Raw genomic sequence first — 12569 nt, forward strand, 5'->3', positions numbered from 1 at the left:
CATGCTAATTTGCCATCTGCTGCAAAAGAAATAGACGATGTGGGAAAAACAAGGACTCTGATCTTGCCCTGCTCATTCCTGCTGACGAAGCTGACCTCTGGGTGGACTTCCTGGAGCAAGCTGGACATGTTTAACTAGAATTGTAATAGTGGAGATGAGCCCACTGCAGATAGAACCTGTCACCAAAAAGTGCTATCTGAACTTCCTCTCCACACATCCCGAGTCCCACATCCCTGCCCCCAGTGAAAGGCAAGGTAGGACCGAGCAGAGTGGTATGAGGTCATCCTCAGCAGGTGCAATGATGGTCTTCAAGAGGAAGAGATGGTGACTGCAATGGACCTCTTAGAAATACTGGACATTTCTGATAAAGACCCTGTGCGGTGCCCTCTCTCAGGACTATAGGTTCTTCCCCAACAGCCTCTTCTCACAGTATAGCCTCTTCCTCCAACTGGCCAGTTTCTCCCTGACCCTCCATTTGAGGAAGCACCCAGGCCACCATGCTTATTTCAACCCATGCCTGGACTAATAACCACAACAGCGAGCATTCCTATAGCATTTTAAGGTTTGCAAAGTGCTTTATTTTTTATTGATTAAGCACCTAGCATAGTGCAAATTAAAAACATTTATTAAGTGCCTCTGTGCTTTACTAGCTAGGTGGCGCTGGGCAGCTAGGGGATACAGTGAATACACTGCAGGGCCTGGAGTCAGGAAAACTCATCTTACTGAGCTCAAATCTGGCCTCTGACACTTAATAGCTTTGTGACCCCAGGCAAGTCACTTAACCCTCTTTGCCTCAGTTTCCTCATCTGTCAAATGAACTGGAGAAGACAATGGCAAAACCATTTAAGTATCTTTGCCAAGAAAACTCCTGAAAAATGACTCAACAACCACAAAAAGTGCTTTACTCCTTTGGACTACTTCTCCACCTTGCCCCCGAATGGGTACCTTTCCCAACACTTTTCAGCTCCCTTTTATGGGTTATCTTCCCCAATTAGAATGTAAATTCCTTGAGCATAAGGATTGTCTTTATTTCAGCTTTTCCCAGTTGTGCACAGGGCCCCAGCACATAGTAAGTGCCTCTGTCTTAGGGCTAGAAATAACCTTGGAGATCATGTATCGCAGGGGTGGGGAACCTGAGGCCTCAAGGCCACATGTGGTCCTCTAGGTCTTCAAGTGCTACCCTTTACGTGAATCCAAACTTCACAGAACAAATTAAGTTTGAATTCAGTCAAGGGACCACACTTGAGGACCTAGAGGGCCACATGTGGCCTCGAGGCCGCAGGTTCCCCACCCCTGATCTATTCCAATCCCCTCATTCTACAAAGAATGAATGAGAAAGTGCACTGGCTTTGGCAAAAGAGGTGAGTTTAGATTCTACCTGTGACAGTATTGGGTGACTGGAGAAGTCACTTAATCTTTCCAGATCTCAGGTTTCCTTATCTATAAGATGAAAGGGCCAGACCAGGAAAAGTGAGGCCTAGATATGTGATTATCCATGCTCATGGACATATTAGATAGCAGAGCTGTGATTCAAGTGCAGATCTTCAGACAGGTGGTCCAAAGTGTTTACAGACCCATCACCTGAAGAGAAATTAATTTTTGATTCTACCACTAACACCTAATATTTTTTTTTTGGTAATTTCTGGGTCCCAGCTTTGCCACTTTGCTACTGTGTGACCCTTCTATGCCTCAGCTTCTTAATGCGTAAAATGGAGTTGGATAAGACCGTTTCCATGATTCCTTTTATCTTTTAAACTTAGGATCCCAGGATGAATACATAAATTGGACTTCAGAGAAAATTTTAAAACTTCTAAGAAAAAAATCAAAACCTTAAAAATCTTTTAAAAGTTTTGAGTATCTGAAAAAAAAAACTTACCTAGATTTATCACCCCTGTAAATAAATCCCTTAGCTACAAAAACCCACACTAAAACAAAGCATATGCTATTGGGAACTAGATCACTTTTGCAGTCCAAATACTGAGCTTTCAGAAAATAAAACTTGTTAAGAGGTTTCCATAACCACATGTCCTCTCAAAGAAAATAAAGATGGACAGCCCTTTCATCAAACAACTTGACCTTCCCCAAATATGCCTGTTTCAATATTGCAACAAGCAAATATCAGACCCCTGAATGTATCACGGTGGGCTGGCTACAAGGCCTCTGAGCAAAGGGAAACCAACCCAACATTAAAAAAGAAACGATGGATGGTCTGCAAACTTTCTGATATTATGAATACTTTTTGTAAATGATCATAAACAAAACTGGTGAAAGCTACTTATTTATCAATCAAGAAAAGGTAAAATACTCTCAAAAAGATGAAATGTAACACCTTTCATATTTCCTCTAAGTCAACTTTTTAATGTAATAGTTTCTCTAAATGTTGTAAATGCAACTAATATATGTTCTAGATGGAAAGCGGAGAAGAAAATTTCCTATTTTCCAAAATGGGAGGGGGATTCATTGAAAATGAAAATAATAATGATAATTGTAGGCAAAAATAACTTCCAGGGTTGTTTATTTTTTCTTAGCCTGAGCAAATCTCTATCACACAGGAATCCTAAATACCAGGTAGCTGGCTTTCCATCCCATTTTGGGACAGGCTTGCACATGGGCAATTTGTATAACATTAATGAGAAGCAGTGTGGTCTAGGGGCTAGACTTTTGGCCTTCCAGTTGGAAGACCTGGATTTGAATTCTGTCTTTGAACCATACTAGCTGCTATAGAGCACTGGTGTTGGGGTCAGGAAGACCTAAGTTTAAACCTGACCTTAGGTACTTTCTAGCTGGGTGACCCTGGGCAAGTCATCTAACCTCTGTTTGCCACAGTTTCCTCAGTTATACAATGGAGATAATTATAGCACCTATCTCCCAGGGTTACCATGAGGATTGAATAAGACAGTATTTATAAAGTGCATAGAGAGCTTGGCACATGGTAGGTCTTTAATAAATTCTGGGATTTTTGGTAGCAGAGTGCTTGGCATATAGTAGGTCCTTAATAAATTCTGTGTTTTCTGCATAGCAGAGTACTTGGCATATAGTAGGCACTTAATAAATGCTGAGTTTTCCTTTCATTCATATGTAATTCTTTAAGACAACTGAGCTGGAGCAAAGGTGCTGACCTGAACTGACAGGCGGAGGAATTTCCTCCCCCAGGAGTGTCTTACACCAATGAAATCCCAAGTCCAGTCCCCATCCTTAGAGAAGCCCATAAAATGGCACGTTTTAAAGACCCTCAGCACCTGGCATTTTCCAGAACATCTCAGAGCTTCCTAGGGTAGATCTACGACTGAGAATTTACATTTTCATCCCTCTACCTGGAGAACGTGAGACTTGAAACTCAAATTTGCAGCTCTGCATCTTCCACGCTGCTTAAGAAATATCAGACAACAGCTATGTTTATTTTTGTGCTAACAGGGCATGGGCTGGGGTGGATTATTTTTAGCTGTAAAACAAATGGGCAGGTAGGGAAAACCCTGCACAATGAGAAATATGGGTCTGCCCTCGCCCCCTTTAAAATGAAGATGGGCTTCCAGCTTCCTGTCCTGTAAAAGATGTTTGCTCAGTACCTGCACAGGCTTCCATGATCCTCTTCAGAGGCCCCAGAGTGTACATGAGTCCAACGATAATACCAGCCAGATGCCCGGCAAAGGAAGCACTAGGAGGAAAGGAAACCCTTTGTGAGTGTTTGCGCTGCTGCTGATTAGACACATTCTGTCCTCTCATTATTCTGAGGCACGTCAATTATTCTCAGCTGGCAGCCTTTGTTCCCTAGGACGCCTTTTGTGCCGGGCGGTCCAAAGAACAACATTTCCCACCTTTCTGTTTTTCTTTTAATGCTAGATGAATCACAACATGCTGAAAGGGAAACACCCAGACCAAGCCGGGGTGGGGGGCGAGGAAGGCAGGAGCGGGGAGGACAGAGGAGCTGGCAGGGTGACAAGGATTGATGTGGATCCTTCGGCAGAGATGAAACGGGAGAAGTCTACTCCAGTCAATCACTGGGCTTTCATCCTGATCCAGGATGCCTTCTCCCCATAGTCACACGAAGTCGGTTTGCTTTGCTCAGGGCTGAATGCTGCATCAGTCCGCCAATGGGAGGGATGGGTTATCTATTTGTTTTCAAAGCACTGATGACTGCTACATGTGTGCACATTGGGGAGTTCTGAAAGCAGCGCATGGAGAGTAAAAAAAGACTGTGATTCCCTCCCCCGTTCCCAAACCAAAACCAGCCTGGGTCTGGGTCTGGGTCTGCGTCTGCTGGGCCTTCTCTACAATTTAAAGCTGAAAATCATACTGAAACTTGGGTGGTTTGATAACGCACTTAAATTTCCTCCTGTGTTCCTAGAAGCCAAGCCCTTCTTCTAACACATGCTAGCTGTGGGACCCTAGGTAAGTCACAGTCTCTCAGTACTGTAGGTACCTCTCGAAGACCGTGTTGTAGAGATTTTAAACTTGACACATCCAAAAGTGAACTCATTATCTTTCCACTAAACTCTCCCCTCTTCCTAACTTCCCAATGGTACCATCGTCTTACACTTACAACTTAAGTGTCATCTCAGACAGCCGCCCTCCCCCCAACACACACACACTCCATACCCCATCTCCCAATCTGATGCCAAGTCCTATCAATTTCCTATTTGTAACATCTATCAAATAAGCCGTTACTTCACAATAATTTTTCAAAATCTTCCTTCTGTCCTTCCTTCCTCCCTTCTCCAGGACAGAAGTATAAACAGATTCACCCTCTTATGCATCCTGGTGGTCCTCCACTCCCAGATATTTACCATATTAATGTCAAACAGTGTAGATGCCTGATCAGTATAACCCACTGTAGCTTGGGGTTCCAGAACTCAAGAGATTTGAATTGATTTTCAGATAAATTTGCTTTCAAATAAGCTCCTCTCAAAGGTTCCCCAACCTTCTCTAATCTCAAAAATATCCAAACAGTAGCTTTGGGGAGAATGGAATAATTTCACAGTTTGACTGGTGGTAGCCACCATGGCAGCATTTGGCCAGTTCTTCACAGAAGCCCATTTCCTCCATCTCCCAAGCCTCTGATAGTTTTTTAAGTCTTCAGTCCAACCACCCAACCACAATATCCCATCCATGATTTTCCCCATGCTTCAAATATGTTTGGGGAAGGAAAGGGACCATAAATGTGATAGGCAAGAAGAGTGAGAAAAGAACAAGTATCTCTGAGTTCTCACAGCATCGACTGTAAGTGTCCTGTGCCGTTCTCTGCTTATTTCATGAGCATATCTGCAAAATGCAACTGTCTGCTATTCCACAGAATTTTCATAAGGACAAAATCAATAAAATATCATTGTTATGATTATTACAGACATCCTATCTCTTCCTGACATGTCTTAATTGAGCAGTTATTCTCTATGGTAGAGCATGTCCAGAGCTTAATAAATACTTGTTGAATAAAAAAACAAAACAAACATAAAATCGCTACCTGCATTTAGGGCATTCACCAAAAGCCAAGAAAAGATGGAAGAATAGGAAAAAAAAAACCAAACAACTTTTCTGACCCACTGCTATAAACTGCACACCAGTGACATTTATGATCAAACTTAGCATAAGGCCCAATTATGTGTACAAAGCAGAAAAGGAAATGTTGAAAAATTTTGGGAAGTTCCCAAGTCCCTTACCTCCCAAGCTGCTGAAGGTGTATACTATACCTGTTTTGCAGTACATGAACCTATCAAACATGAAAGAGGGGCATATAGGAATGTTGTCAGAATCCACAGGTAGGTAAGAGGGCAATGGAGAGGCAGGAGCTTCCGATGTCTCTCAATCACCAAATCCAGTAACGCTGCTTCTCAGATTCCTTTCATCACACACGTCCCTCCCTCTCCCAGCGGGCATACCCCAATGCTTCTTCCTGGGCCCTCTTCTTTTCTCTCAACATTCTCTCTGTCATCTCATCGGTTCTCAGGGACTGACTGATCATCTTTACGCCGATATTCCTCAGATCCATATATCTAGACCTAAAATTATATGGGAACTCTCCCGAACTCCAGTCCACTATCATTAATTGTCAACTGTACATTTCAGATGAGATATCCCCAGGACATCAATTCCCAACGTATCCACAAAAGAACTCTTATCTCTTCCCCCAAATACACTCCTCTTTCAAATGTCACTATCTGTTAAGGACATCACCACTCTTCTCATCACTCATGTTCGCAACCTCAAAGCTACCCTCAGCTCTTCACTCTTCCTCATTGCATGTATCCAATCAGCTGCTAAATCTCATTGTTTCTACCTTTGTCAAGGTACCTCTCAGTGATGATTAGTCCCCCTGCCCCAAGCCTCCCCTCTCTTTAATCCAGCCTCGAAACAGCTGTCAGAGGGATATTCCTAAATCAAAGCCCGGCTCTGTCTCTTGCCCGCTCAAAGAAAACTCCAGTGGCTCCATACTGCCTTTAAGATGAAAGGGGGATGCTCAAAACACTTCACAATCTGGCTTCAGCTTACATCTCCAGGCTTAGGACATGTAACTCCCTGTTATCCACCCCTTATTCCAGCCAAATTGGCCAACTTGTTGTTGCTCAAACACAACACTCCACCTATGTGCACAGGCTGTCTCCTTTTACTTCTTAAATACTTATATACTCTTATGCTTTCTCCTCCTCTCTGCCTGCTGGAATCCCAGATTCCCTTCAAAGTACAGCTCAAGTGCTACCAGAATTCCACAGGACTGTACCCCAAAGCTGCAGTGTGCCACCCCACCCCCCATTACCTTGTATTGACTGTGTGTGTATGTTGTATTTACCTAGATGTTTCTCTAAACACAACGAAAGATCCTAGAGTACAAGAACTGTTTTTTGTATTGCCACTTAATAAATACTAGTTGACTGATTAGTAGGAACTAGGGATGGAGGGAGGGAGGAGTGATAAAAAGAGGGAAAAACAAAATAGAAATATTTGGAGAAACTACATCAGATATCAGAATGATTTAATGCAAAGAAAACATTACACATCATTTGGTCAAAGACAATTCACCTGGAAATAGCTCGCAAACCTGTTATCACATTACTAGGCAGAGGGAGGAGATGAGGAAAATGGGGTCAGAGTACAGAAGCCTTAATTTCGTAGGCTCCGTACCCAAAAGGGCAGGATAATTCAAGGATGCTGACTGGGTGAAATACCAAAGGAGGGAGAATAACACTAATTCAGGGTAAATCAAGAATCACAGGTCAGATCTAGAGCCAGAGTAGACAGTTTATACTTGTGAAGCAAACTAGAGAGGACCTTGTTTTGTTGGTAATCACAGGAGCAAAGAGATACGGAAAGAAGGAGGGAAGGAGAAAGTCAAGGAAGTGGGGCATGCTTTGAAGACTGAGGGAGCTGGCTCGTGAGTTTAGACTGAGAGTAAAAGCACGTGGAGGTTAAAGAAATTACATTGTCATGTTCAGTCCGGGAGAATAAAGAGTAATGGTTTGCAGGTTGAAGATGGGGCTAAGAATTCTGGCCTTGTCAGTTATTTTCTGTGTGACCTTGGGCAAGTCACTTAATCATAGGAAGCCTCACAGTTTCCTTATCTTTGAAATAAGGAGGGTTGGGCTATTGGGCCTATGAATTCCTTTGAAGCTCTTAATCTAGGATCCTATAACCTTAAAACCCAAAGTTTCTGCACAGCAAAAAAAGACAGTTTGGACACCCTATTCAGCTCACTGAATTTGCATGATGGAAGAAAAACTGCTCAAGGGGGAGAATGACCACAGGGAATATCATAGCTGAATTTGGGTGGCCCCAGTTGGAGAGGAAACCTTTGATGGCGGAAGGCTTGTATTTGGGACTCCTCAAAGGCCCATTTTGATTGCAAAGACATTCGTGGTAGATAATAGGGCTCAGCAATATCTTAGCACTTTGAGGGTTTTCTGAAGGTTGGTGCTAGGCAGAAACAACCTGGGTTACAATTCAGAGTGGGAAGGGTCCTTAGGAGTCATCTGGTATGGGCTCTTCATTTTACAGATGAGAAAAGTGAAGCCCCAAGAGGTCAAGGGACTCATCCAAGGATTCAAACCCAGATTCTCTCTTTGACTTGTTTGAATAAGTTTTATTTTTTATTCATTTTTTTCTCTTACTCCAAACACAGAGCTTTCTACCGAACCATACTACAATCCTCACCAATCAATTTATAATAAAAACAAATAAGAGATATTTTCCAGTAGACTGTGATCTCTTAGAGGGCAAGGACTGTCTTTTGCCTCTTTTTGTATCCCCAATGCTTAGCATAGTGCCTGGCACATAGTAGGCTCTTCATGTTGTTTGTCCATTTTTGAAAAGGACCAATGACATCACAGGGTGATGTCGTCTCATTTGAGAATCAGATTTAAGAGAGGCAAAGTTGCACGAAGTCATCAGTCTCGCTCACTCCTCCAGGGTGACTAAAGTCCAGTGACAGGACAAAAGTCAGGACAACTGATGATGTCCTGAGATGATGACTTTAGTGTCTTTGCTGTCTGACCAAGACCTAAGCGCTCCACAGCGCCTGCCTGAGCCAATCTCAAGGCCATTGGAACAAATAGTTCTCATCCACCCATTGGGCCAGGGGAAGCCTTCACATGCTTCGGGCAGACATTCCTCTAACTCGCCGAGGGGTTTGAGGCCTATCAGTTCCCTTCAACCTGGTTTAGCCTGCCTGCAGAGAGAGTTTTATTGAGGTGTGGTTGCTGTACATGCTATGGTTTCTTGGAGCTAGAGGTGAGGTGGGTGAAGGTGGACACCAAAGGGGGATGAGCAGCCCTGAGAAGGGTTCGGCAAGCCCTCACACCAGAGACACTAGCCCCGCGCCTCCCCACCCTCCCCAACACCTTATATACACCTGGCTCTTAATAAATGTTTATTGATTTGACTGGATTCCAGAATACACAAAGTCAACAAATGTGTGGTGGAGTAGAAAGAGTAGATGTGGGGTCACAGGACCTAGGCTGGAAGCCTCATTTTGCTCCAGAACCTGTACAACCATAACATTACTTCATTTCTCTGCGCCTCTAAAATGAAGGGGTTACGCTGGCTGATCTTTAAAAACTATCCTAGTGCTAAATTCTGCAGCCCTCTGAAATGTGAAAAGGAGTAAGCTCCCACCCACAGGCTTTTCCTTAGTATCTGAAACAGCATCTGAAGGATCATTGAAGTTATTTTCACCAGACGTTGAATGTGACGATAGGAATGATACCCTGTAAGGAACGATTTGGTCAACGGGGAAGGAGCTTAATTTGGAGAGAAATGGGACAATCCCAAGTCTTCTGAAGTGGGGAAAAGGAGGGTAGAGAATCTAGAAGCTTGGTAAATCAATATTTGTTCCCATTATCCAGTCAAGTCTTCACAGCTGAAAAAAATAAACTCCCAGACACATAAATAAGACAGTTAAGAGGACAATCAGTTCTTCAAATATGTGACTAAATTACAAAAAAATTTGTTAAGTGCTTACTACACACCTCCCACAGCATACCTAATGGTTCAGGTTAGAGACTTGTTCCTTTTCTTAAACACGTTGAATGGCATAAACCACTTAGTGAAAGAGCTATGGGATCACACACTTAGCACATCACTTCCTAAGGGGAACAGCATGAAACCTGTATTCTTTGGCCCTCAGCTTTTCCAGAGGAATTTAATAAATTGTTTGTTTAAAGCTGGATGAAACCCCAATACTATTTTCAGAGAAGAAAAAGAAAGAGAGAGGGAGGAATTGTTATGAATTGGTGGATGTGGAGAATCAACCAGGATTGGTGTTTATTTTTATAGTGTAAAGCACTGAACTTGAATTCAATAATAGAGTAAAAAAACACATGCATATCTGATGTACCGTGTAACCACCCTTCATAGAAAATTATTAACATCATATCAATGTAAAAGAAATATCTCCCATTTTATAAGCAAACCAAGTGCTTCATCTTAAACCTCATTTAGAAATCCAAGTTCAAAACAATTTAACAAAATTAATTTCTTAACTCTCTAAATAACTTTTTAGAAGCTGAAGTGCTAATAGAATGGAGGGAGCTATCTATGGCAGAGAAGTCAAGCCAACAAAAGAAAGTCTTGGGTCATCTTCAAACATAATGACTTTATGCAAAAGTGTTTAATTTCAATGATTTAAAAAAGTCTTACTGTCTGAACCATCGGCTTAAAAGGGCTGCAAACAAAAATACAAAAGAAGACTGAGGAATATGGGAGCCATCAGAATTGAATATCTGGGGGAGGCAGGGTCAGAGGGAGGAGGAAAGTAGATCGACTGATACTAGCAGTGAGAAGGAAGTAACACTCACCTGCACAGAGACATCACCTTTTTTTTCACACCGCCAATAGTCAATTTAGCAAATTAATTCCTTTAGTTCACAGAAAGGTACCTAATGTCCTGTGAGAGGTAACGTACTTCCAAAGGGTAAGAAAATTATTTCTTCTTTCCTCGAAAAATCAGGTCAATATCTGGACACTGCATCATCAGTGCAGGCATAAGAACTTACCCACTAAATTTAAGCACTACTGGGTTTAAAAAAAAAAAAGTTGGTAGACCAGTGCTTGGCTGGTTGATCAGATATTGGGTTGTTCCCAAATAAGGGTACTCATTCTTGATCAAGAAGAGGCCATGTTGTGGGGCTACAGGGTACCAATAGCAATTTGGGCGGCAGGGGGTGGGGGGGAAGACACATTTCAGAACATCCCTATCAGAGCTATTCTTATGCGCTGCTTGAGTTGGTTGTGTTTCTGCAACCATAGGTATAATTAGAAACTCAGTAAGTAGAAACTCATGGGCAGGAGACTCAAATAAATCCAGTGTCACAGCATCTTTGGAGTAATGAGGAGCCTGCTTGCTCTCTCTCTCTCTCTCTCTCCTCTCTCTCTCTCTCTCTCTCTCTCTTTCTCTCTCCCCCCCTCTCCCTCTCTCTCTCCCCCCCTCTCCCTTTCTCTCTCTCTCTCCCCCGCTCTCCCTCTCTCTCTCTCCCTCTCTCCCTCTCTCTCTCCCTCTCTCCCCCCTCCCTCTCTCTCCCCCCCTCTATTTCCCTCCCTCTCTCCCTCTCTTTCCCTCTCTTCCTCTCTCCCTCTCTCTCTCTCTCTCTCTCTCTCTCTGTCTGTCTCTCTGTATCTCTCTCCTCTGCCCAGGTCATATACATAAGGTACAGAGTAGACCGGTGATCCTGGGCAAGTCTCACTTCTGCTTGCCTTAGTTTCCCCACCTGTAAAAAGAGAGGGAAATGGCAAACCACTTCAGTATCTTTGCCAAGAAAACCCCAAAAGAAAACCCCAAACGAAGAGGCAGACACGCCTGAAAGGACTGAACAACAAGGGGTAAGACCAGCATCCTAAACACCAGCATGGGGCAGGAAGATATTCGTGGCAGGGAGATTTGGAGAGATCCTGTCTCTAAGATGAAGCACTTGGTCTGCTTATGAAAAGGGGAATATTTCTCTTGTAGTTTTTTACACTGACATGATTTTAATAATTTTTTTATGAAGGGTAGTTACAAGGTCCATTGGATATGTGGCTTTTTTACTCTATTATTGAATTTAAGTTCTGTGGTTCACATTATAAATATAAATACCTATTCTGGTTGATTCTCCACATCCTCCAATTCATAACAACCCCTCCCTCTCACCCACAAGGTTCTTGGTTAGGATCAATAACTTAGCTATGACTTCTACTCCTTCCCTTCTTTCAAACAAATTTGAACAAATACTTGAAATAAGGTGATGAGCAGGTGAATGATTTTGAAAACTATATATGACTGTGGTTATGTTTCTTTGCATTCTAGAAAAGCATTATAAAAATTCAGACTGCATAGAGACTCTGAATAACTACTATTTTAGCATCAAAAATTACAAACTATACTAGGGAAGGGTATTGATCAGATTTAAGTGGGGTTTACCTCCTTTCATCACCTTATTAAACAAAATTCCTGCATCTAGCTGAAGAAAATAATAAAGAAATCAGATCAGATTATCCTCTAGAATTATTAATTTGGAACTTCATTTTCTTGAGTGGTTAAAGTATGTAATTTTCTATGGAAAGCCAAAAAATCAATCAAAAAAATCAAACCTAGATTATCTGTGTTAATACAATAAATCAATAACAGCTAGGTAGAAAGTAGAAAGGAATAAAATAGAAAGGAAATAAGATTTTCTACATATAGTATTTGGGTATGCTTCTCACACGTGCAGGGCCAGGGCCAGGAAAAATTATGCATTGGCCATATTTGGTCATGGGTAGCCCCTCTCACGTTCCCTTTCAGTGTCTCTTTATCCTTTTGTTCCTTCTAATCCCCCTTGCGCTTCTCCCATCACATTCCCAATACCTGGATGCCCTTGTCTCCCTAGGGTCAACCATCCAGGCCTGACCTGTTCCCTACATCTATTTCTCCATAGCTTCCCATTAAAGACTGCTCTCAGATGCCATTAGAAAGAATTTGATTCAGCTGTCCCATTAAAATGTAATGATTCCACTGATGTCCTAGTCCAGTGCTTCATAAATGGACAGAGGTGACCTTGACACCCTATTCCAGAGCACCACAAAGGCCAGACAGGCTTTCAGGACAGTTCCAGTGATGCAGGTCGGCCGCC

At 42.5% G+C, this 12569-nt stretch overlaps 1 protein-coding gene across 1 annotated transcript in view; it reads right to left on the reverse strand.

Moving 5' to 3' along the window:
* Positions 1-12569, reverse strand: part of RHBDD1 (rhomboid domain containing 1) — a 174341-nt gene that overhangs the window by 83600 nt on the left and 78172 nt on the right. The window contains exon 4 of the mRNA XM_036756349.1: positions 3567-3655. Coding sequence (XP_036612244.1) covers positions 3567-3655 — 89 coding nt within the window. The remainder of the gene's footprint in view (positions 1-3566; positions 3656-12569) is intronic.

The sequence above is a fragment of the Trichosurus vulpecula genome, chromosome 4 (genome assembly GCF_011100635.1).
Source record: "Trichosurus vulpecula isolate mTriVul1 chromosome 4, mTriVul1.pri, whole genome shotgun sequence".
NCBI lineage: Eukaryota > Metazoa > Chordata > Mammalia > Diprotodontia > Phalangeridae > Trichosurus > Trichosurus vulpecula.